General features: G+C 42.7%; 1 protein-coding gene and 1 pseudogene across 1 annotated transcript; one reads left to right on the top strand and one right to left on the bottom strand.

The window, feature by feature from the left end:
- The first annotated feature begins 5,904 nt into the window (after positions 1-5,904).
- LOC119646830 lies at positions 5,905-19,816 on the top strand (annotated as a pseudogene).
- A 4,591-nt stretch (positions 19,817-24,407) lies between these two features.
- On the bottom strand, positions 24,408-24,911 carry LOC119646841 (phosphatidylinositol 4-phosphate 5-kinase 5-like). The gene has a single exon (XM_038047462.1). It carries the CDS (start codon positions 24,909-24,911, stop codon positions 24,408-24,410), a length of 504 nt encoding a protein of 167 aa, XP_037903390.1.
- Positions 24,912-26,731: the final 1,820 nt, after the last annotated feature.

A 26,731-nucleotide genomic window follows, 5' to 3' on the forward strand; every position in this document is an offset into this window, starting at 1 on the left:
CAAATTGGGCGTTCCTAAATAATTGACGCAAATAGTCATGGAATTTCTCCGGGAGATGATATTGTGTTATGATTCGGACGATGGACCTAAGACACATAGAACGACCTGCGGGGTTGCACAAGGTTCAGTCCACGGTCCTCTCGTGTGGATAATAATGTATGGCGGAATTTTAAAGTTGCAACTACCCAAAGGAGTGACAATCATTGGCTTCGCAGACGATATCGGAGTGACTATCGTGGCGCAAAATATTAATGAGATCGTGCTACTCACAAACGAGGCTCTTTTTGAAATCAGGTCTTGGCTAGAAGAAGCTGGTCTGACACTCGCGGAGCATAAAACCGAAGTAGTTTTAATCATCAAGCGAAGGAAGCAAACGTCGATAAAGATCAGGATTGGTGAACACATCATACAGTCGCAGCCAACGCTTAAATACCTAGGAGTCATCGATGACCAAATATGGAACTTCGAGTCCCACCTTGAAAAATTAGCAAGCAAAGCTTCTGGAGTGACTACATTGATAGCAAGAATGTTGCCAAATATAAGTGGTCCTAGGCAAACCCGCCGGCTCCTGATCTCGAGAGTTGTTAGCTCCATCTTGCTTTATGCAATTCCAGTCTGGGCACCGTCTTTAAAGTTGGAAGCAAATAGAAGAAAAATCGCAGCCCCAGACCAAATGAGTGCATTGCGAACGTCGTACGCTTACCGTACAACATCAGACGAGGCAGCTTGTGTGATAGCAGGCATGATCCCCATCGACGTCTTGACGAACGAGGGTCGACGCCCCTATGACCCATCATATGCAATCGGCGAGTCCTATACCTATCGTCGGCAATTGGCACGAAGTGAATCTATTTTGAAATGGCAAAAAATATGGGATAATTCACCTAAAGGATGCTGGACATACAGGATTATTCGAGATGTCTCTAAATGGATCAAACAAGGATCATGGCATGGTGATGTCAGCTACCATCTAACCTTTTTAAGGTTTTGTGTAAAAGAAAAACCTTATTAAAATCAGTAAACCGATTTGTCTATGTGTCTGTCTGTCTGTCCGTCACATGCATTTTTCTCGGAAACTGTAGCAGCGATTGATACCAAATTTGGTGAAAAGGTGGGAACTCGCTCACGCATATAGTGAGTTACATCCTGTTACGTAGAATTGCATTGGCCGGATTTCATGCTTCTGCGAAGCGTGTTATCGTCGGAAGTCACATGATGGATATCATCTCATCTTCTTTCTTACAAAATTACCACCATTCAACTCATAGTTATATACTCATTGCATTGTTTCAACCGAGATACTTGGCTCTGAAATGACGATGTTGAAATGAAGATCCGTGAAAAGAAACGCCTCTACCACAAGTTTCTCGACGATCAAACACCGGCCAGTTGGCAAATTCATAAGAAGGTCAACAAAAAAAACAGTCGCTGCCACCCGAGCGGACCATTATAAAAATCTTTAAGACACACTGGACACTCGGGATGGCGAGAAAGATCTGTATCGAGTTGCCAAAAACCGTAACGATCTCACACAGGGTATCGAACACGTCTGTTGTTAATGACAAGAACAGTACTTTGCTTACAAACCGTCGAGCCGCAACGGATAGATGGCGAGAACACAGATTTCAACTAAAGAATTTGCTCATCCTCCACTTCCACAATCAGTGCCGACATTTGGCGCAGTTCCAACTGTCAGCGCAACTGAAGACGAGAAGGCAATGAAAAGAATGAAATCGGGAAAGGCCACAGCACCTGATGACACCACATCTGAGCTCTGGAAAGCGAAGAGCTGGGACCCAACACTGTGGCTCAGTGAATTCATTAATCGGCTTTTTCAGGAGGGAAGAACAACATTTGACTAACAAGAAAGTACCACTGTTCCAATATGGAAAAAGAAAAGTAGACCAGCAGAATGTACAAATTACCGTCCGATCCGGTTACGTTCCAATACCATGAAAATTTTTGAACGCATTCTTGACAACCGTATTCGCGAAATCGTTGAAATAACCGTGACTCAAGCAGGATTTGTCCAAAACTACAGAACTATTGACATAATACACGCTACGCGGTTACTCATGGAGAAACACCGTGAGAAGCATCGCCCTCTTTACATTGTATTTCTGGATCTAGAGAAAGCGTTTGATCGTGTGCCACACGAACTCATCTGGTATGCTTTACGACAACACTTAGTGCCAGAAGAACTCGTGCGCTGGGTCCAATTGCCCTACCACAATCCGAAAAGAAAAGTTCGAAGTATGGCGGGTGTATCAAACGAAGTATGGCGGGTGTATCAAAACCGCATCGTGTCTCTGTTGGTGTTCATCAAGGAAGCGCCCTCCTACCACTCCTCTTTGTTCTTGTTATGGACACCATCACGCGGGACATCCAACGTCCAGCGCCCTATACACTGCTTTATGCAGATGATGTTTTCCTAACACCAATAGTAAAAATAATCTCGAGCAACTTGTACAAAAATGGAATGATCACCTCATGCAACAGATGAATTCACATTGAATCTAAACAAAGAATTTTTGACGACCGATTCCCATGAAACGGGCACAATCACTGTCAGCGGCAGTGACCTGCCCAGAACTGATCGATTTAAATACCTCGGGTCAACGCTATCAGCCTATGGAGAACTGCGTTATGAAATTGCTTCACGCATTAACGCAACCTGAGTGAAGTGGCGTTCCACAACTGGTGTTCTCTGTGATCGACCTATCAACGCAACGAATTTACCGCAATGTCCTCCTCTATGGTTCTGAGTGCTGGCCGACTATAAAAGACAATGAACGGCGTCTTGGGATAATGGAGACCAAGATGTTTGTTTTGGACTAGTGGCGCGACACGCTTTGATCACTTCCGAAATGAGGTTATCCGCGACCATTATGGGGTTTCCCCGATCGTGGAAAAATTGCGAGAAAGCCGTCTTCGATGGTATGGTCACGCAATTCGCGCTAACGAACATCGAAGTCGATGGTAAACGACCAAAAGGCAGACCGAAACAATGGTGACTTGATACGCTGGATGGGGATTTAAAAGCCTCGAGATTGCATCCAGATCAGGAATTGATAGAGCCAAATGGCATAACCAATCACGACGAGCCGACCCTGCTTATGAACGGGACAAAAATTGAAGAAAAGAAGAAGATAAATCAAAAATTCACATTGGAGTGAAATGGTGTGTTGGCGATGAGACATGATTTACTATCATCAATATACTCTCTCGATTATATATATATAATCGACAATATACTCTCGTCCCACTTGCGTTGTGCCGAAGGTTTTATAACCATAGCACCAGCTTTTATCAGTCCTTTCGCCAAAATTACATCACCCGCATTGATGATATAGTCACCGACAGGGTGCGTTAAGCAGCAACCAAAAGCCATGTTTCTCCACACCGGGCCAACCCGTTTGTGGTACATAGGCGATAATGCAATGAGTTCTAGGCCAGCCAAAACCAATAGGCGAAGCCAACGAATCGCTTCACTGTTTAAGGAGACTGTGAAATGGTAAAATTAACATAATGTAGGGACCCAGGCTACCATAGAGGAGGAATTTGTAGGTGTTTCTGGACTGTTCTTAATACACCTTCGAGTTTATCATAGACAAAGATATCGATGCGCCTTTTCCAAAAGACTTTCGCAGGTGCCTCTATCTTGCAGATAAGGGTACCAATGCTAGGTGCACAGTGACCGCTTTTTTGGCTCTCATGATTTAGACTTATTTGCTTACTTCTGACACTATTTTTGCGTCAAAGCCCTTGCTTATTTCTAGTCATTTCCGCGTCATTTGTTGAGAACGCCTAGGCACTTTTTCCGAGTGGCTGATCATTTTGTTAATGATGTCAGTTCATGCGACATGTCACCTGGCGAAATCAGGAAAGACTCAGTAAGTTTAAGTAGCCCCACCTATTCTTTATTTATGTCTTCTACTGAACTGAGCAACTATATTTCTCTGAGGAAGGACATTACTTCATTACCCATTATCATACTTAGCGTGGTCCTCAGATCACTACGTTGTAGGAAAACGCTTGAACTTAAAGTTAGTTTATGCATTGAGATTCGAAAACTGAAGGAGTATATTGTGCTTTTGTGAATAAACCGTCCGACATTTACAATTCATTGACTAGCGAATGAACTCTAAAAAATGTTAATAATTCTAGAAGAAATGTCTCTAAAGGCTCTCAAAACATCGAAACGATAGAACAGTAACAAAGTATTTACGCAATATCACAATGTTGCGGTCAAACAATCTGGTATTCCTTTTCAGTCTCTATAGGAAAAACATAAAAGGAAAAATAGTCCTAATCCTACTTTAGTCTTATAACCAACTTACAATATACACATTTATTGTATTTTATATTTTTGCTTTCATTTAATTTTCCTTTTGTTCAATATCATCTGGTAACCCCATAACTAAAATTATTTTAAACAAAAAAGTTAAAAATGAAAGCACACTAAGGCCACCACACGAGCACATCAAATCACACGATCATCATCATGCCATTAGAGAAGTCAATTGAATATAATCAATTTGATCAGATAAGGACGTTTTTCTTCAGATAATCTCGCAAGCGGGGACACCCTGCAACATGTTTCCATTCCTGGGTCTTTTTCTCCATTCAGAACGATCTGCGTCTTGAGGTGTTTCTCAAACAAATTGAAGCAATTTATAATTCTGTCAGTAGGATACAAATTTTGGGCTGGCGTTTTGAAACCATCAGTGATCCGCTAATAAAGCCTAAACAACCATAAATCATTCAGCAATAATTTTGCATGCTTTTCTGACATGATAGGTTGAATATGTTCGATAGTCATCATTTATGGTGTTTTAATACATGAATGCCGAAAAATTTGTTTGCTTAGAAAATAAGGTTGATTTTAATCCAGACTTCCATCAGATACTATCTGTGTATGGAACGCAATGCTATTTGAAAAGTCACACCTTGTTTGACGGATTACAAGTTCGGTTACAAAGAAATTAACTTCAAATTTGAAAGCTTTTGTTACCTTCGTCACATATTATAGCATTCGATTTTCCTCTTGTTAAAATTGCACATCACGATCGCAATGGAATCATCAATTTTATTGCGGTTGGTCTCTGCTTTGGGAAAAAACTATTCAATGAAATTTCCTAAGAGAGCTTCAACTGCAAGTAGGTTAGCATTCAACCTACCAAAATGTTCAACTAGGTTTTTTCCCCAAGGATGAAATTATTGGTGGCAGAGGGATTTGTATCGTGACTGCATGACGGATACCAGTCGACACAGCTCTGAGCCCTGAGTTAAATCAGGGTCAAATCACCGGCGAGCGCAATGCTGACCTCATTGCCTCCTACAGTAAACCGTAGTCCTGTAGCATACCGTTACGTCTTAAATCATGTGGATATGTTGCGTTGATGGTTAAATAAGCTAAACTATATATCCAGGTTGGCTATGGTCAAGCGCAATGGCGAAACTATTCCAAAAACTGAAAGTGTGAGTGACAAAAGGTGACCGTTTAAATCTTTAACACCTGAAATGTCCCGTCAACATAACAACATGCGCTTGAATGCCTATATGCTAGCAAGGCTCGAGAATGTGAAGGATGGAGGGATCTTATGGACAGAACAATCCCTCACAAATTATGTACAAAGCCTCACGATCCGAAAGAACGACCAGAAACATGGAGCTGATCTCTCATGGGCCCGGAGCCATGATCGAGGCAGAAAATTTTATGACGACTTGCATCTTCGGACTCATTCCTCCCTAATAACGGCGCATTACGGAGTTTCCATGCCCAGAAGGCCATCGAGACGTGGCGAGCTATCTAATTATTGGTAGACGGCAGAAATTGCAGAGCTTCGGAAGGAGTGCCGCTTAATACAAAATCAAAACGATCTGGAGGAGGCATGTACCATAATGAACAGCCAGAAGGAAACTCCGCAGCACAATAAACAGGAGCAAAGCTTGCTACTGGAAAGATCTGGTGGACGAGGTGAATGGGGACCCGTGAGGGCTCGGTTACATACTGGTATTCCGAAAAATAAGGCCGAGCAGATGAACCCCATTGTACAGGCACTATTCCCTGCGCAACCCGTACTAGATAATGACGGCCGCACGGATAACGCCGAGGACTGCAAACTTTTTTCTATCAAAAAATTGGAAAAGGCAGTCCTCTCTATGAAAAACAAGGAGGCGGTAGGACTCGATGGTATCCCAGCAGAGGTATACAAGCTGGTGTTCCAACATCGGCCAGACCTATTGCTCGCTTGCCTGAAAGACGTCACTTTCACTTGTCGTTGAAAAGTGGCAACGCTTGCGCTGATCAGGAAAGAGAAAGGCCACCCTTTCCAGCCAGCCTTCATATCGCATGTATACTTGGCACTGCCAGGAAAGTGTTCGAAGAGTTCATCAGAAGTAGAGTCGCAAAAGCGATACCTGCTCCCGGAAACTTATCCAATTGGCAGTTAGGTTTTAGAGCAGGGAGAACCACAGTTGTCATGCAAGTCGTGGATGCCGTTCGTCGAGCGCCGCCGAGCTCGGTGGCGATTCCCGTTGCCCTTCTTGCTAAGAACTTAAAAGCCATATACAAATGCAAAGGAAAAAGAAACAAGGAAGTCTGTTGCTCATGAAGAACGACGCGCAGATGGTTGGGAACTCTCTTGGCAAAGTGACACTAGTAGCAGATGAACTGCGCAGCCAATTGACAACTTAGGTGCATGACTAAACCGGAAGTATATTGAGACTGACTATTTCCTTACCCAGCTCTCAAGTAGGCATGGAGGTTTTCAGTCTTGCCAGCACAAAATTGGAAAGGCACGTTCTCCAGATTGTGTTTCGCAAGTCATGGACGACGCCCATCACAAATTTCTCATGGAAGGTGGGATGGGATTCGTAAGCAGCTCTATTTAAACGAAGGGATTCTCTCCCCAGACAACATTATCGAGGATATGCTGAAGAGTGTTGACAGGTGGAGCCGCATTTCGCATTACCTTTGGGTTCTTTCGTTGCAAAGACGGCGGAGGGGCCGGATTGCAGAGGGTTTTAGAACTGACAGTTCCTTTCCCCATCTCCCCTCCCATTGAGGAAAAAATTCCATAGTTTGAAGGCTCTGCAAGACAGGAGAGTTCAGCGGCTAGCCCTGACAAACGGTTTTAAGCTAGCTCTCTGACAATGGAGAGGTGTTTAATTGGTAAACCGACGACGTATCATTGCGGAGTCACTCTGTGCGTAATTGCATTCAAAAAGAAAAAAATCTTTCGACCGCTAGATGCGAAAAAGTCTCCATATTGATTAAAGTATAAGAATTATCTAGAGGAAAGAGACAGAGGACGTGAAAGGAAAGAGAATTTTCCAACAAAAAGTGAACCTTAGATATAAGTAATGAAAAGAATTAGGTTCCTCAAGAAAAAAGGAAAATTCTAAATGAATTTCATATTTCTGATTTATTTATATTTTGCTATTATATTTGCTAGTTTAATTCATCGTTACATTAATTCTATATTTGTTTGCTGGTCCTCTTGAGGTTATTGTAGATTTGTTAATCAGACTCGGGAAATCCTTCTTATTGATTCATAGCTATATGATAAACTGTGACTTTGTATGAACTACTGTGCACGGGGAGAAGATGTTCCCAATGAATACTTTAAACCAAAATAAAAAGAAATCGAACGTCACTAAAACGCTCTAGAGAAAGAAACAAGTCGGGAAACTGGAAACTTGATGCTTCAAGTATGAAAGGTTTTATGCATTTCTTACATAAATGCATTTGAGGGGATATTTGTCCCACTAGTACCTAACACGTAATATATGCATATACTCGTATTTTGTAAGAATATCCCCTTTCGCGTAATAATGGCATTAAAAGTCTCGACCTATTATTGGTTAGTTGTTTTACACAAAACCTTAAAAAAGTAGCAAAAGAATTCCTATAAAATCGTCGGGCCAACGAAGTAAATTCTTGGATGGCGCTACAGCCCAAATCGAGCCTTGGCCTCTTGGAAGCATCACCTCCAATTATCTCGATCGAAGGACAGGATCCTCCAGTTAGAAAATCTCAGAATTGATCTTCAACCTGCATCTACTGAGTCCTCCCAACGTTTTCTTGGCTTCCCTTTTGGTAGACTACCATTGGCTCTGCCTTTCAGCACTCGTTTCAGAATCCTTCCCTCCCCTCGCATTCCTTCCACGTGGCCAGCACACTGCAATTTCGCCAACCATCTCCTTCCTTTACGACTCCGAAAATCTTTCGGAAGACTTCACTCTCGAAGATATCGATCTGCCTTTCCGACGAATTAATATCTTGTAGATGCATAGCTTATTGCGTCTGTGCGCTTTTCTCGATCTCATTGTGGGGAGGAGTGCATAAAATGCTTTGTGAGTAGTAGTAATCTGCCTCTGGATTTCGTGTTTATCGTTTCCTTTCTTTGAGAGTTGGGCTGCTAAGTGGACGAATTGATCCAACTGTTCAAAATTATGCTGCTAATTGCAATATTCTGCATAATAGCAGCCGCCTTTCGAACTTCAGTCATATATTTCGTTTTGGATTCCTTGGCCCTGAGCCCGACTTCATTTCCTGCTAAGTTGAATTGGTCGAACACTTGCTTACGAAGCATCGATCGGGCAAACGTATCCACGTCGTCTGCGTATGTCACTAGTTGAGCGCATTTTATCAGTAGCGTACCTCTGGTACCAACTGTAGCCACCTTCCTGACGATGTATTCGGGCACCAAATTAAGAAAGGGGGGGGGGAGGAGGGGGGCAACGAAATCATCCCATTGCTGACGTACAGACACTTCAATCATTTTCATTTTGGATTTTCAGCTGGCCTTCGCTGTTAATCATTGTGGCTTTCACTAGCTGGACTAACTTCGGTGGGATTCCTAGCTCGATCATTATTCTATACAGAGCATAATGAATTACGCTACATCTGGCAGAAGTCGATACCATATTCCCAGCACTTTTCAAGCACCTACTTAACTGCGGATATCTGATCCATTGTCGGTCGTTCGAATCTGAAGCCACCTTGGTATTTCCCGATGATGTTATCTGTATACTCTCTTAGCCGTGGTTCGATTATATTCGTCAGCACCTCGTAGCATATGCACGGCAATAAGATCTCCTTATAGTTTTCACAACGTAGACGATCAAACTTTTTAGACGCTGGCCAAATTACAGTTTCCTCCAGATATCAAGTATTTATTCGGTTGTCCAGATTCTGAGATTAGTTTGGAGATTCGACTGATGAACTCTGTTCCCCCTTCTTTTAAGAGCTCGGCTGGGATGCCATCGATTCCGGGAATTTTATGTGATTTTAATTTAAACAAAGCTGCCTCTACTACAAAGTTGGGAGTGGAAACACTTCTTCCCCATTTGGATCATTCGGTATGACAAAGGAGTGGAAATTTGTCGCTGTTGGATTCAAGAGGTCTTGAAAATGCTGGACCCATCTTGCTTTTATTTGACTCGCGTCGTTGATGATATTAACATTCTGATCTCTACAGAGGGCGTTTTGCGATTTAAAACTTATCCTCATGTGTTTCACTTTAGCCTGGGATGCAGGTTTACACCCAGATACATTGGAGGGAAGAGCCAATCTTTGTTCATTTAGTCGCCGGAAGTGGAATTCTTGTCCCCTTGTATTGGTAGTGAATAGCATTAGTTCCATTTTAGTTGAATTTATTCCGAGTCCGCATTTCGCGCCCGCAGGCACACCTTTCGCAACACTGAACAGGCCAGGATGACTAGTCGAAAGTCCTTCACGGTCGCATGGCCGTACGTGCCCGCTTTCGGTATGAAAATTACGCGCTCGGAGATACAACTCTGGTGAATGTCGGTAAACCACGACCTAACCTTTTCTTACTACTTTTCTAGCATGGCTAGCATTATGCCATCTGGGCCAGCCAATTTTATTATCGGCAATTACCAAAAGTGTCCGAATAGCTCAGTGGTTAAAGCTGTGGGTTGTCATACGGAAGGCCGCGGTTCAAATCTCGCTGGTGGCAGTGGGATTTGTATCGTGACTGGACGTCGGATACCAGTCGACTCACCTGTGAATGAGTACCTGAGTCAAATCAGGGGAATAATCGCGGGCGAGCGCAATACTGACCACATTGCCTTCTACAGTGTACTGTAGTGTACCGTTACAGTCTTGGATGAAGTGCTCGAACACACTTCAAGGCCCTGATCCAATATGGATTGTTGCGCCAACGATTATTATTATAATTACCGAATTAGTAGTCTCACACCACTAGCAGTTTTCCTTGCTGGAGGGGAAGGGCGTCTGAACCAAGAGCTCCATGGCTTCACCAGAAGATTCTCTCCAGGAGTCTTCTGACTTTTTAGGCAAAAATGGGCTCCTGTGTTCCTTGGACAGAAACTTACTTAGCCTCGCGAATCACCTGGTGCTTTTAATGTTCTAACAATAGTCCATAGTGGCGGCCTTGATGGCCGACTTGTACTTCTTGTGGCAGTCCTTGTATGACTGCTAATATTTGTGCCTGTAGCAGGCTCTGACTGAGCAGCTTTTCATTCCACCACAGTGGCAATGTCTTCTTAAGTATTTAGCATGCCACGAGACTTTAAAGGCGGTTTCGAATATCTTTCCAGAGTCCCCACTTTTGATTCCTTTTCATCAGTCTTTCGTTTGTTCTTGATAACTTGACCAAACTTCCTCCAACCGATTCTCCTGAGGTCTCTGCAGCGAGATCTAGGCTGAAAAGCATCTAACTGTTATCTGGTCAAACATTCTCCAGTTCTCCACCTTAAGAATCCCATTGTCGGTTAGTACGATGATATCAAAAACCTCCTCCCAACTGTCACAGTTCTCGCAGCTGGGAAAACGGAAAGTTGGTGTACTGCGCCTGTTGCACACCAATAGACTTGCGTTACTAATAAAATCGAAGAATGATTAACCTCTTTCACTGATTTCCAAGCGATGATCTCAGCCTTTGATAGACTGCGATCATCGTTGGCGTTCTTTCCTGCGATGGTGGACGTCAAATGTTGCAGTTCTTCTGATGGAACTGATTAGTCGTGAGTCATGTAAGCCAAGGAAATGTTCATGTTCTCCACTCCCACACGCTTCAGTTTGCCCACGACTAGGTCACTGAAACTCAGGTTTGAACACAGAATAAGGTGCAGGCTGTTCCAGGCGGGGATACATTCTATATTTACATTTGGATCAGTATTTCTTGTTCTGTGGAATAAATTATAATAATTGGTTTGGAATCCTTTGAAGTCTAAGTGTAATTGTGGGGTGTTTCCAGCGATTAAATTATTTGAAATAATTAAGACATGCTTTTGCTTTTTTGGGTCCGAATGGATTAAGTGGTTACAGCGCTGGGCTGTCGTGTCGAGGTTCAAATTAAACTGAGGGATTTGCTCTCGTGAATGGATGTCGGATACCAGTCGACTCTGCTGTAAATGAGTACCTAAGTCAAATCAGGGTGATAATCTCGGGCGAGCACAATGCTGGCAGCATTGCCTCCTACAGTGCACTGTAGTGCACCATTGTGGTCTTGAATGAAGTGCTCTAACATACTTGAAAGCCCTGGTCCAATATGGATTGTAGCGGTTTTTGATAGGTTAATACATAATACTAGCAAAAGGCACAAGCAAGTTATAATTACTCCAAACACCCTTTGATGATTCGCCGTCTTCTATCCAGGGCTCCTGTACGCACGACGTCAATGTCGCAGATTAGAGGAAAGGCAATTCGGGAGGATCAACTTGCGTGGAGGTTCGCCAATCCCCGACAGGCAATCGATCTTCATCTCCTCCAAAAGCTCGTTGACGGTGTCGACTGTGTCCCTGATTCTGAACCGCCTTCAGACACTCTCCATTTATACCGAGCAGAAAAGGTTGGCTCTTGACCAGGGATTCCTCCTCCTTGATAACCACTCAGTCGTACATGGGAATCCTGATGATCTTAGCGACCCACGAATCGAAAAAGTCCGAAGAGAATTGATCCTTGCATCCTATAACATAAAAGCCATAGACCACTTGAGAGGAATCGAAGCAAGGGATGAATCACCCCTGTTTGCTTTTGCTATCCATGAGATGCTCAATGAGCATTTCCAACAATCTGCCCTCAGCACTGGTCCACACCTCTGGCGCTAGTTTGTCGTTAGTGGAATTGCCATCCGCCAGGACCACATGCAAGTGACCACGTTGCTCAAAAATTTTGCAGTTGGTGTCTCGTCGGTCGGCTGTTGCCGCTTACCTGTTTACAGTAGTGCTAGGCATCCGAGCTGTTGCACACTCAACTTGGCTTGTGCTAGTGTTCAACCTCATCTAGAGATCGATTGCGATTCTTGTCAGCCCTTACTTTTGAGAGGACCCCCGACGTCCACGATTTCGGATAATATGGATGGCACCTGCTACACCCAGCTCAACGACAGCAGATCCCACGCTAGAAACCACCAATCCACCAATCCAACTGGCACTGACTGCACTGCTTTCAACAGCTACTATCTCTTGACTGGATACCTGCAGTTCGTCCTCGGATAATGTGCCTGGCATCACCACTTCTTCTTCTGTCGTCCGGTTTTTCTTTTTGTTCTTTAATTTGATGTCCTGGCTAGCCCGACCACCAGGGTAAGAGTCCTATTTGAAACTGAAGGTGTGCAAGGTATTCAAAGTTCACACATTAAAGATCCAGATCTTCTTGCCCCTATCATAAGACGAGGAAGCAAACAAATCCTCGTCAGTCGGATGAGTCTACTTCCAGCCCGGCTGTACACACTCTAGACCCGTCTGAAGATGGTTTCCAGCGGCCACCGCAAGGAGACCGTGTAAGAACTTGCCAAATTATGCAATCTTACCCTGAAACAGAATGAGATCACGCCGTCGAAGACATTGTGATAGTGATGGGTGCCTGTTGGGGAAGTTGGATTCTGGCTTGGGAAGCAACAACGCTGAAAAGTTTATAGATTTCTACAACTGAAATGTACGAGAACGGAATTAAGGGTTTCTCAACCTGACAGACAGCCCATCGATCAGAAAGGAAAAAAAATCCATTTCTGTGTTCTTTAAGCAATGATTGAAAAAAAGTGTAAAAAAGCATGGAAAAGTTTTTTTACCGTCCTATATAAAGGCAGGAAAATTGATTCAATGAATGAAAGTATTGTACAAAATGAGACCTTCATAGTGCGGGTAACCTGAAGGCAGAAAAGCTAGAAAGCAGAAGATGGCTAGAATCAAGGCTGCAACATTTGGTTTTGAACGTTGGATCTAAATGGCGGATTTTAACCGTTCTTTCATTTCGAAGTGCTTCCTCGGAACTTTAAATTTTCAATAATACTTGAAAATAGCAATTCACAAGTAACATACAAATCTCGTGATATTGTGCAACCTTTTTCCCCTGGAAAGTTTTTGAAAATACAAAACGCCAGATGCAGTCAACATATGGTAAATACTCATTGGAAGCTCTAAGTCAGGAAACTTAGTCCACCCTTGCACCGAATATAAACCCATAACCCTCACCAAGTGTGAAATTTTATCATGGGGTGTATATATATAAAATAAAAACTCTAAATGCCCACAGAATATCAAATCAATCCAACAAACTTCAAACGAGACTCGACTGTGAAATTTCAAATATATAAACTTCCACTCCCCCTTCCCACCCACCTTTATTATGCAAATTTGTGGTCACTGCAAGATAATATCGAATACAATGAAAAATGGGATATATTTCTTCGTGACCATTGACTGAATGAAATGTTGTAATGAAGGAGATCACAAAACCACAACAATCATAAACATTTCTCCTAAAAATTATATTTGAAATGCGGTTTTCCTTATTATCGTCTTTTTCTCTGAGCGCAATACCATCTGTGATTTAATCCATTCAATACCGTCCTCACACTACATAATAGTCTATTAAATGCTATCAATTTCCAGTAAAAATTAGAGAACTTTATCCTTCCTTACTGGTTGGGGACCGAGAGTCAAGTTCGCCACCCCTTGAAACCATAATAAAGGAAGTAATGAAGTCTATACCACCTTTCGGAAAGGCAACCGCTAAAACGTCTCCATCTTCTCCTCTTCATACTGTATTCGAATCGATGTGATGAAACCATTTATGAATTACCGGACAATAATATTGAGACAATACTGAACTCGAAGCTGGTGCCGTAGTAGATTTTGTAACAATGGGTGCGTCGATCCATTCAAAAGTTTAAGTGCCCATAATTGTGCAGGGACAGTGTTACTATCTTAATACGAGTATCTAAAACTGAAGATTCTAAACGAAACGTCTTAGCGCATTTCAGTACTTTCATGGGAAAATATGATCTAAAATAAATGTAAGGTGAACGAAGAGTGGAAGCATATAAATTACAGAGCAGGAGCATGGAGGTTTTCCAATAGATGTTCAGTCATAAACTTATGAAATCAACCTCTTCTATTCCCTTCAGCTTCCTTGAAATTAACCTAAGACCGAAGCTAGAAAACCAATTCAGACGAAAATCCCTCTTTAGCTCTAACACCAGCTTAACATGAACTTCTTAGTATTATCTGTTTACCGCTAAAATGACTTGTAGATGCTCATCCTGTAAATATTGTATGAGCATTTGAGCGAGATGAAGTCCTTCATTCGCAACAATTCATCCTTAGTCAAATTAAAAGCGACAACACTTCTCAAAGTACTGTTCTAGGATGGCATTACCGAAGAAGGAATCTCTGCAAATTATGAGATGATGATCCCCCGAACCAAAGGTCTGGCAGCATCAAGTATTCATCGCAATCGTCCCATTCAGGAAGAAGAATCAAAGAATTGGAGGGTGCATGATCTGCGATCGTTGCGATTATACCCGTGATGTCTTCTAATGATTGCATTGTTTTCATAATGAAACGAATCTTCATTTGAGCGAATCATTCTAAGCCATCTCCATATCATCGAAAACAATCGATAATAAAGGCGGCATCGCCTTTTTGTGAAGTAATGGCTCGCAGAAATGCAATATACGGATAGGTTCTTGGGTTAAAAAGAAATTCTCGTTAAAAAGGATATATTCCAAACAATCGACGATTAAGCAGGTTGAAAATCGTATATATATTTCCACTATTTTCAAAAAAATAAATACTTCAAGAATCTTCCTGTGAATTTTCAAAGCTGTTTGACGTAGCCGCCCTCTACAATTACGCACACTCCATTATTATAGTTAAAGGATAAATGCCTCCGCTTCGCCTACAACTGGCCCAATTTCGGTTAAATTGAGGGAGCTGTAGGCTGCTAGCTGAACGGTTCTTTAAAAATGCGCCTCTCAAATTAGATCGTGAAAAAGCACTGCCTATATCAGAAAAGCCTAGTTCCGCCTGAATATCATTGTACAATTAATCACGATTAGCATCAAAAACTAAAAGGCACTACTTTACCTATTTAGAAATTACTAGGACCCATACTTTGGTTAAATAAAAATTATGAAAAGGCCGGACTCATATACATTGTACTCCTCGATCAACATCAAGAATGAGTTTTTCTGTCAGCCAAACCTTGAAGAATACACCTAAATTGACTGACGAATTGATGACGAAACCTACCGTACATAGCGTGAATCGAACCTTAAGCTTTCACTAAGTAACCTTGTAGTTGTAAGTTTTTCCAACATAGTTATCAATGCGCTGATATCCAATTACAGGTGCTAGAATCGTTGAATTAAACATTACCTCTACAGACAGTCGAACTTCCGGAGAACTGCTTCCCAGAGAAAATAAACTTAAAATACAATAAAGCTTTCTTCCTCAATTCTATTTATTTCCAAACTGACAGACTCCATCCATAATCAAGTTTATCATACCCTGTCGAAAGCATCTCACCTGTCTCAGACACACTAGGTTGTTCAATAAATTTTACTGTTCGATAAGAGAGGGCGTTGCTACTAGCCTACATTTTTTTTTGTGATGCTGGTACACTCTTCATCTGAACTTATTTGAAGTTTCATTTCAATCTGTCAATTCGTTCTTTGTTTACAATCCATTTAGTATCGACATGTCACAGTATCTTTTACAATGGAGAAAATCAAGTATCGTGCAGTAATTGAATTTTAATTTTTGGAAGGTTTAAAAGCAAAGGAAATTTATGAACGAATATTCTTCTTGTTTTTCTTCAGCCTTTGTCCCGTTCACAAGCGGGGTCGGCTCGTCGTGATCGGTTTCGTCATTTGGCTCTAACGAATGCCTGATCTGGGTGCAATTTCAAGGCTTGCAAATCACCATCCAGCGTATCAAGCCACCGTTGTTTAGGTCTGCCTTTTGGTCGTTTACCATCAACTTCGATGTTCAGACCAATCTTGGCAAGTGAATTCTCATTTGCACGAATTGCGTGACCATACCATCGAAGACGCCTCTCTCGCAACTTTTCCACGATCGGTGCAACCCCATAACGATCGCGGATATCCTCATTTCGGATGTGATCTAAACGTGTGACGCCACTAGTCCAACGTAACATCTTCGTCTGCATTACCGCAAGACGCCGTTCATTGTCTTTTATAGTCGGACAGCACTCAGAACCATAGAGAGCGACAGGGTGAACGACATTGAGGTAAATTTTAGATTTGAGACGTTCGTTGATACGTCGATCACAAAGAACACCAGTTGTGGAACGCCACTTCATCCAGGTTGCGTTAATGCGTAAAGCAATTTCATAACGCAGTTCTCCATTGGCTGATAGCGTTGACCCGAGGTATTTAAATCGCTCAGTTCTGGGCAGATCACTACCGCTGACAGTGATTTTGCCTGTTTCTTGGGGATCGGTCGCCAAAAATTCAGTTTTGTTTAAATTCAATCTGAGACCGTGTTGCATGTGACGATCATTCCATTTTTGGACAAGTTGTTCGAGATCATTTTTTATAGGAGATGCTAGGAAAATACCATCTGCATAAAGCAGTGTATAAGGCGCTGGACGTTGGATAACCCGTGTGACCGTTTTCATAACAAGAACAAAGAGGAGTGGTGAGAGGGCGCTTCCTTAATGAACACAACAGAGGCCCGAAGCGGTTTTGATACACCTTCCATACTTCGAACTTTACTTTTCGGATCGTGGTAGAGCAATTGAACCCAGCGCACGAGTTCTTCTGATACTAAGTGTTGTCGTAAAGCATACCAGATGAGTTCGTGTGGCACAGAGTCAAACGCTTTCTCTAGATCCAGAAAGGCAATGTAAAGAGGGCGATGCTTCTCACAGTGTTTCTCCATGAGTAACCGCGCAGCGTGTATTGCGTCAGTAGTTCCGCAGTTTTTGACAAATCCGGCTTGATTCACGATTATTTCAACTATTTCGGGAATACGGTTGTGAAGAATGCGTTCAAAAATCAGGATTCGACGGTAATTTGAACATTCTGCTAGACTACCTTTCTTTTTTCATATTGGAACAGTGGTACTTTCTTGCCAGTCAGATGATGTTCTTCCTTCCTGAATAAGCCGATTAAAGAATTCACTGAGCCACAGTGTTGGGTTATAGCCCTTCGCTTTCCAGAGCTCAGATACGATGTCATCAGGTCCTGTGGCTTTCCCCGATTTCGTTCTTTTTATTGCCTTCAGTTGCGCTGACATGAAAGTCTTGGGGGTTTAACGTGAATACCTGCCGTGAAGGCATAATCCCATGGTCCTCTTCGGACACGGATTGATTTTGGAACCACAATCAGAGCCCAGCCATGCAAGCACAGCGGTGCTGGTTTATACTGAGTAAGTTGCGCTGACAGATGGAACTGCTCCAAATGTCCAATGTCCAGTGATTGTGGAAGTGAAGGGTGAGCAAATTCGTCAGTTGAAATCTGCTCGAAGTATTCTCGCCATCTATCTGTTGCGGCTCGACGGTTGGTAAGCAAAGTACCGTTCTTGTCATTAACGCAACAGAAGTGTTCGATATCCTGTGTGCGTTCATTACGGCTTTTAGCAAGTCGATATAGATCTCTCTCCCCATCCCGAGTTTCCAGTTTATCGTAAAAATTTTTATAATGGTTCGCTCGGGTGACACTTTCTTTTTTTCACGGTTAGCATTCTTATAAATTTGCCAATCAGCAGGTGTTTTATCGTCGAGAAATTTGTAGTAGAGGCGTTTCTTTTCACCGACCTTCATTTCAACATCATCATTCCAGAGCCAAGTATCTCGGTTGATGTACCGCTTACCCGGCTTGGTGACCCCGAGAGTTGCAGAGCCCGCTTTGTGGATCGTGAGTGAGATCGTTTCTTCTTTCTTCTCACCGAATCGCCACCATTTAATGCGTCGCGGGCCAGTGTATTCCTCACGCTGTTTTATCGGTGGCTTAATTCGCAGGACGGCAATCAACGGCCGATGTTGAGGTATGATGGTCTTATAGGGAACAACTTTGCAATCAGTGACAGTGGTAAAATGTTGGGGTCTTATGAGAATATAGTCGATTTGCGTTTTGCTGTTCCCACTATAAAATGTAGGAAGATGAGACAATCGTTTGATGAACCATGTATTCATAAGTACAAGGTCATGGGTATCATGGGTATTATACGCTCGCCACCCTCATTGCGCGTTCCGAACCCCTTTCCTCCATAGCACCTGTTACCGTCTGCCTTTTCACCCACATGACCATTAAGGTCGCCGGCAATGATTATATAGTCGTCAGCAGGCACGTGACAAGTCTTTTCATCGAGAAGTTGCCAGAAGGAGTCTTTCTCGACATCAGGTCGACCTATCTGTGGTGCATACGCGGTGAAGGAGTGGATAGTGCGATCAGCTTATATAATGGTAAGCTTCATCAGCTGATCAGCAAATCGTTCGACTTCTTTAATGGCATCACGGAAACCCTCTGAGATGACAATACCAATACCATATTAAGTGTGTGGGCTACCAAAATAGAGTTTATAGCCATTTTTACCGCGTTCATGTACAATGTCGCAGCTTTTGGCACCAGACCGTCAGGTTTCTTGCAGAGCGCAGATATCAATGCGCCTTTTCCGAAGGGCTCTTGCGAGTTCCTCGGTCTTTCCAGTAAGTGTACCAACATTTAGCGTGCAGACACGTATTTGTTTTGCTCGTTGTGTTCGGACTAACTTGCTTACGTCCTGACGCCGTCCATGCGTCAAGAACCCTTGCCCATTTCTCGACAGGACCGGGGTCCGTCCTGCCGCGTTGACTGAGGTGGACTCCCTAGCATTTCTCCGATGCTTATGACTCAATCCGATCATCATGTTTGTAACGACATTGTATGCATTTTCTTGGTCGACCTGTCGCGGGGCCTGTCACCAAGTGAAATCAGGTAGGATTCAGCATAGTAGAATAACTCAAACTATACTCGATTTATCTCTTTCTCTGATCTCAGCATTTTATTTTTGTTTTGCTGAGGATAGTGCAGAGTACGTTGCCTCAAACCGTCCTCCTTTACCTGGGCTTGGGACCAACATACTATGTTAATAGTATGGCGGAGTTTTATGAACGAATGTTGAAAGTATATAATGACCCTCACCTTCAATTAATACAGTAGAAAGATAGGTTACTAAATTTTAACGTTTAGTACAAGCGTTGAAGACGATCCACGTCGATGCCCTCCAAAGACAGCAACAACATCAGAAATTGTAAAAAAATTACATACGGTATTGGAATATCATCGAGTGACTTAAAGAGATTTAGTAGAAACCCTTGACATCTCATTGGGCTGTGTAAGCAATATTTTGACCGAAGTATTGGGTTTTCGAAAGCTGTGTGCATTCGCTAACAATGGAACAACACATTCGAATGCGATTTTCTCGGCAACATTTAGAGTATTTTCGAGAGGATAAAGTGGATTTTGTGCATCGATTTGTCACTATGAATGAGACTTGGCGGTATCACCATGATTCCGAATCAAAACAATAGGCTAAAGAGTGGTGTGAACCTGCTTTGGCTCCAAAACGGGTTCGGGTCCAGAAATCGACCAAGAAAGTGTTAGCATGAGTTTTTTAGGATGCGAAAGGAATTTTGTTTGTGAAATACTTACTGATAAAACAACAAATTCTCAATATCATTGTAATCTTTTGCACAAAGCTGAAGGAAAAAATCGTGTAAAAAGACCCGGTTTGCCGAAGAAAAAAATCATTTTTCAGCAGGACAATCCATTATGTCGTAACAATATTTTGACAATGGGTAAATTCCAAATTGTTGGAGCATGCAGCATATTTAGCAGATTTCCCCTGTCTGATTCCAGAGCTAAAAAAAGTCATGCGTGGAAAGCGTTTCTCATCAAATGGTGAGGTCATAACAGCTGTGGAAGCGCATTTTGCAACCCATCCAGATTCTCACTTCAGAAATGGAATTCATAAATTGGAATCTCGTTAGACTAAGTGTATTGATGTCCGCAGAAACTATACTGAATTATAAAGTGTATTTCAAACCATAAAATTGTGTTTTTTTTTATCGAACCGCAAAACTTATTGAACAACCTGGTATTCCTTGTTGTTCACGATCAAACTGTCTCGAATTGTCCGGGTTACCACTGCCTCAATATGGACCTGTTCCTTTCCAAACTAATTTCTTGATTTCAATGATGTCATCATTATATGATCCTCTTATGGGGATCACCCTTGTTTAGCTGGCAGACCCTTATCCCTGATAATAAGAAAGGACTTCACGAAAAACTCCTGATAACAATAACGACAGCCGACTCTACCGCTAACTAACCACTTATCCCACCGCATGAAGCATCTTCCACTTAACCAAGGTTCTTTCAACCTTTAATATAAACAGTAAGGTCTACATAATGCCCAACGCAGGCAGCTTCCGGCAGTATGGTTATTGGAAGTACCAGCGATCTTTAATACTTGATTTGAGCAACAACAAATAGCGAGTCATTAATCAATCTCTCAAATCCAGATTATTCCAAGTCCACCTGATACAATACCAAAGCTCGGTGCATTATACCATTCGCTAAATAATGATACTCAAAAAACATTCGACAAACGTACATATGTCTACGACGAGAAAAGGGGGCGAAGACTATCTAGAAACTTGAATTCTCCGTAGTGGAGTTTCCCGAAAAAGCATCTAATATCGATACGTAAACTCGAGAGGAAACCTTCACCTTATATACTAGCTACCGCAAAAATTGCTGTCCGATATTTAGCCAAATCCAAATTTGTACAGAGCGCTCAATTTTAAAGGGGCTCCTACAATGCTACTAGCCCTTACAACCCTAGGGCATATTCCTGACTGAAAAAGAGATATTCGTCACTTTTTGCACCTGACTGCATATATTAAACTACGAATTTGAAACCTGAATTAATTATGGCCTTCTAATTCTCAGCATATGGCATAGAAACAGGCTTTAGAAAGAATGAAACTGCCGCAACTTTCATGGGCCAAACAGAACTAAAAAGTGGACCAGGCTAAACAGAATCCGCCTTTAATCCTCGAAAAAAAAACCGAGCACCTTCCCTATATTCTTTCAAACTCATTGTCAAATAACCGCTATCTACAAGCTGTAGGATCTCGGAAATCATCTTCATTTCACACGATCTTAGAACTGCAGACTTATCCCCATCAATCAACCTCTGCCAAGATCTTCAAACAAACTATCAATATAAAGGCCTACCAATACTGCGCTAAAAACTGCACTATCCAAGCCTTGCAGTCGAAAGTTGGGTACAAAATACATACAAGAACTTATCTTCTTGATATACAAAAAGCTTCCTACAATACGGACCCGTTCGTGAAATAGCAATTATCCTGATTTCCCACCTGAATTTCTACGGCCTAACTGCGGCAATCCCGAATTCAGCAGCAACTGTCATTTGCTTACTTCAGACCTCTCAGGCTTCCATTCTATTTGCGTTGTTTTCACTCTTCTTGGCCAACATCCTTGAACTCACGCAGACAATCCAAACAAACTCCTCTATCTTTTTGTTTGGACCATGATGTAAAAACCGTTTCCTCCTCCAATAACTCATCTCGAATTTTCAAAATTGCAGATATATAATTTTCAAGCACTATATCTCCTTTGTCACGTCCTACAAACTGCTTTCTCTCAAATTCGAACCATCAGACGATAAACCGAATTAATTTCGTGTCGATATAGCGAGCTTCTCAAAGTGGCTCTGCGAATACGAAAGACAATAAAGCAACATTCCAACTATCAACTCGAGATAAGGTCCTGGTACACAGATTTTTTTTCAACATTCTTACTAGTGATGCTATTAGCATTGGTCGCCCTTTGGCGGAAATATTTTAGATAACCGAAGAACTTTAGCATCCGCGTTTACAGCTGGGTTCGATATGAGGTTGTGCCCCTTGATTTCTACTTTGAGCCTTCCCACTGTTCCTAATCATACTTCCTTCCATTCTTTCCTTTGTGAAAGTTCCTTACAGCTAGGATTCAAAAGTAAAGACCGACAAGAACGTCGAGCTCCGAAATCCGGCTAAAGAGCAAAGGTCCACTGGAGTCCTGCTCAAGAGCCAGCACCAGAAGGTCATGCATATTCTTAGCAAGATTGCAACGTATAAGGAGGCCGGTACTGTCGACGAGCGAGATGAAAAGAACCTGGCTAAATCCCAGGCCATTGTTCAAGAATATAACATCAAAAGCCTGGCAGACGAGCAGATGGCGAAATCCACCGTTCTCAAACGCAATTAATCTCAAGACAAGGAGCAAAGTGGGCTCGGACACCAAGAAACCTCTGGAAAAAAGTAAGTAACAACAGCCAGCCGACGAGCCATGAACTGCAAAACCACCACGGAGGTGAGGCTGTCAGAGATAATCATTGAGCATTTCCTGGATACCAAGGACGAACACACGAGATCCATCCCCCGCTTGATCCTTCTCAAGTGGTCCGTGGGTTCCACAGTATAGCTTGCGAGGACCAATTCTCCAGGGACTTTTTCGGTTCGTGCGTCGCTAAGTTCAGGGACACTTAGAAGGTTGTAAACCTCAAAGTCATCCCGTCGAACAAAATTCACAGGAGACCGGTCGCTTGCATCTGGTTGCCCAAGATTCCCATGGCTGACTAGGTAGTTAACAAAGAGGAGGAACCCCAGGCAAACAGCCAACATTTTCTGCTCCGTATAAACGGAGACGGAGACGCCGGCAACAAGCTGTTGGAGAAGATGAGGAACGACGGTCCGACGACGAACCCTCCGCGCAAGCAGATCATGCTAAGGGTAAGGCAGATAAATTTACAGCACTCGAAGGGCGCCCCGGCTAATCTGCTTGTCTTCCTCCTAGAGGAAGATATCGACATCACACTTATACAGGAGCCTTGGGTCGGAGGCGACTGAATCATCAAAGGGCTTCAAAGCAAATATTATAATTTATTCCACAGCACAAAAGACGCTGATCAGGATAGACCTAGAGCATGTATCCTCGCGAGGAAGAGTCTGCACACTTTTTTGCGTCCGGGCCTAAATTCCAGCGACCTAGTCGTGATCAGACTGGAGCATGCGGGAACAGAGAACGTGTACATTTTCGCGGATTACATGGCTCAATACCGTTCAGCTCCGCCAGAAGAACTACAACATTTGACAACCATCATAGTACTAAAGAAGACCAACCTGTTAATAGATTGCGACGCCAATGAAAGCATTCGCACCTACTAACCGACAATGGGATTCTCAGATAATTGGATACTTTTCAGTCGAGATCTTCAAACACTGCAGAGACCCTAAGAGGATCGACTGGAGGAAGTTTGATAACCGTGCGAGCCTATCAAATCGGTAATTACCGAGGATAAGATCGGCTAGGCTATAAACAGCTTCTCCGCATATAAATCTCCGAGTCCAAATGGCATAATGTCCGTCTTGCTACGGAAGGAGAAGGAAACGGAGCGGATAAGCACCACATTCTTAGAGACCCGCACAAGTGGTTTTCATGGCGAAAGCGGGCAGTCGCGGCCATGAGTCCCCGAAGGACTTTCGACCAATCAACCCCACCTGTTTCGTGTTCGAGATCCTACAGCGCGTCCTGGACATCCACCTCAAGGTGATTATGGAAATAACGCCTTTCTCTATCCCCCAGCATGCCTACCTCAAAGGCAAAACCACAGAAACTACTCTCCACGAGATAATTTGCACGGTTGAGTGGTCACTGCAGTACAAGCAGTACACTATAGCTACTTTCTTGGATATACTGTAGAGAGAGCATTCAACAACGTTAGTACCTAGGCATTCAAGGAAGCCATGACCAGCACTGGATTGGAAGGGTATCTTATGCATTGAATTATATCCACGCTAAAAGCCAGGATAAACCAGTCCGATCTATTTTTTTACCCGCTATCGTCCGCCCAAGCCAAGTGTTCACGCAACTTAGGGCAGTTCTGTGTCCGTCACCAACTTCTAGCTATAATCCAATCTGCAACAAAAATCATTAAAATAAATATCAATGAAAGAAACTATATTTTTCGCAGTATATTGCCTGAGTAACGCTTCAAAAAATTGAAATTACATGCTAATATTAAAAAGGCGAATTATTACATTCCAAAATTCAGTCCTCAACGCAACTATCCTCACCCGATTTCAGTATTGATTGCTTCCAGTCCCACGGGTACATCAACTCCAAGTGGCCATCCCGAAGTTTAATATCCCAAGCATTACCTCCTGGATCCGTAAAGGTCGCAGCATTTTTACCTTCATTAAAAAGTTTCTTGAAATCACCGGTTATTTCGCAACGGTCACAAAACGTATAAGTTCCTATCGTGTAAGTCGGCGTCTCGTCCATAGCACCCTCAAAATACGCATTTGTCGGGAATTTTACTTTTGCCTTAATTACAAGCTTGTCATTGAGCCATTTTCCTTCATATACGTGTCCTTCAGCTGTCGTATATGTGCCTGCACCTTGACGAAATATCGTGTTTGATTTTGAGTCCATCGCATATTCACCTTCATACCAATCCCCATTTTCAAATTCAAATTTCCCGGTCTGAATGAGAATGGGCACGTTTCGCTTAGCATCTTTTTTTCGACTTTTTCGCTCTGTTCGCCGTAACATGTCAAGTTTTTTTATATAAAGTTTGATGTTTGTGTCTGAGGTAACTGAGGTGAAATATTGAACTTTTGTACGATATTTTAGGCATTTTGGAGTGAGCCTTGGATACCGGGGGAAATTTTTGACATTTTTCGGAATTTGACTTACTTATGTTTTCACATAGCATTCTTCTATTCTATGTTTGCAAAACAAAACCTTATTAAAATCGGTTCAATGTCTGTTTGTCTGTCGTTTTTTTTTCATCGTTAGAAGGTGGAAAGGTTCAAAACCTACTGCTAGCTCCTGCCATGCTGTTATGTGAGACTCCTATTCACTAAGACCACCTCCTTCTTCTTCCACTATCCCCAAGGGACTGCTATAGGCTTTGCACCGCCGGGCTGGATCAGTTCTAAATTGCGGCTCATTATTGTTCGCTCCCTTTCTTGCTTTCTACGCAGTTCTTCATGCCTTAGCTGTTGATGAATCATTTCCTGCTCAATTACCACTTGATTCGAAGCCTCCGTTGATTCCAACATAAACTCCACTATATTTCAAGGTGTTAAGCGCCTGTCTGCGATCGCCTCCAGCCTAGTTCGGTGTGCTGTAAGCTTAGGGCACTCAAATACAACATGCTCCGCATTCTCAGCCAAGTTGCCACATCTTGGGCAGCATGGTGACTCGTCGTGTCCAAATCGATATAGATAAGCCCGATAACCTCCATGTCCACTTAAAAACTGTATTAGTTCTTAGTTTAGTTCCCCGTGGCTCATTTCAATCCATCTTCGAATGTATGGAATGATATGGTAGGCCCAACGGCCAGTTTGCGCCTCGTTCCATCTCTTCTGCCATTCTGCGATGGATTCCCGCCGTGCTAGTTGCCGTCGAAGTACAATAGACTCCCCGATTGGTAATAATTTCAGCCATCGTCCGGGTCGCAATTTAATCTTCTTTCAAGAAGAAATGCAACAAAGATGCGTACAATGTACTACGGAGCCTATAGTTTGGTTAGAGCCTCAACGATTTTCGTCCACTTTTGCAGTGTTGAATGCATTTCTTACATCGAGTGTCACCACTGCGCAGCATTTATCATATTGTATTGCAGCCCGAGCCAGGCCAGTCACCATGTTGATTGCATCGACGGTTGATTTCCCCTTACGAAACCCCAATTGCTTGTCGGATAGGCCTCCTTCCTTTTCGAAACACCGAGCAGCCTGTTGTATAATACTCGTTCAAATAGCTTACCAATGGTATTGACAAAACATCTCGGTCGATATGTGGAGGGGCTGGCTTCGGATTAAGTATCAACTTTTGCAGCTCCCATTGCTCGGGGAATTCTCCTTCTCTAAGGCATGCCGTAAAAACTTTGGCAAACATACCTGGTGCTGTCCTGGCTGCCACTTTCAGGGCGATATTCGGGATTCCATCTGGCCCTGGGGTCTTATTTTCAGCGAATTTCCTTGCTATATCAAAAATTTCCTCTTCTACCACTACAGGAATTTTGTCGGGGTTTCCAGCGCCTTAGGCAGATTTGTGTAATTCACATCCTCTGGGAAGAGAATATCCACTATGTTTTGTAGTAATTTAGGACAGGTAATCGGTGGGGAGCGCTTGCCTTTCAGTGATGACATTACAGACCTGTAGGCGCCACCCCATTGATCAGAATCTGCTTTAGTACACATCCGCTTGAAATATTCGGATTTGCTCTTCGTGATAACTACTTGCAATTTTTTCCTCGCGTTCTTGTCTTGCATGTGTAGCTCAACGAATTCCGGTTCATTTCTTCTGCGCTGAGAGCATCTCCTAGCTCTGAGGCAGTTTTTCCGACATTCCTCAATTTCTGAATT

The sequence above is a fragment of the Hermetia illucens genome, chromosome 1, assembly GCF_905115235.1.
Source record: "Hermetia illucens chromosome 1, iHerIll2.2.curated.20191125, whole genome shotgun sequence".
Classification (NCBI taxonomy): Eukaryota; Metazoa; Arthropoda; class Insecta; order Diptera; family Stratiomyidae; genus Hermetia; species Hermetia illucens.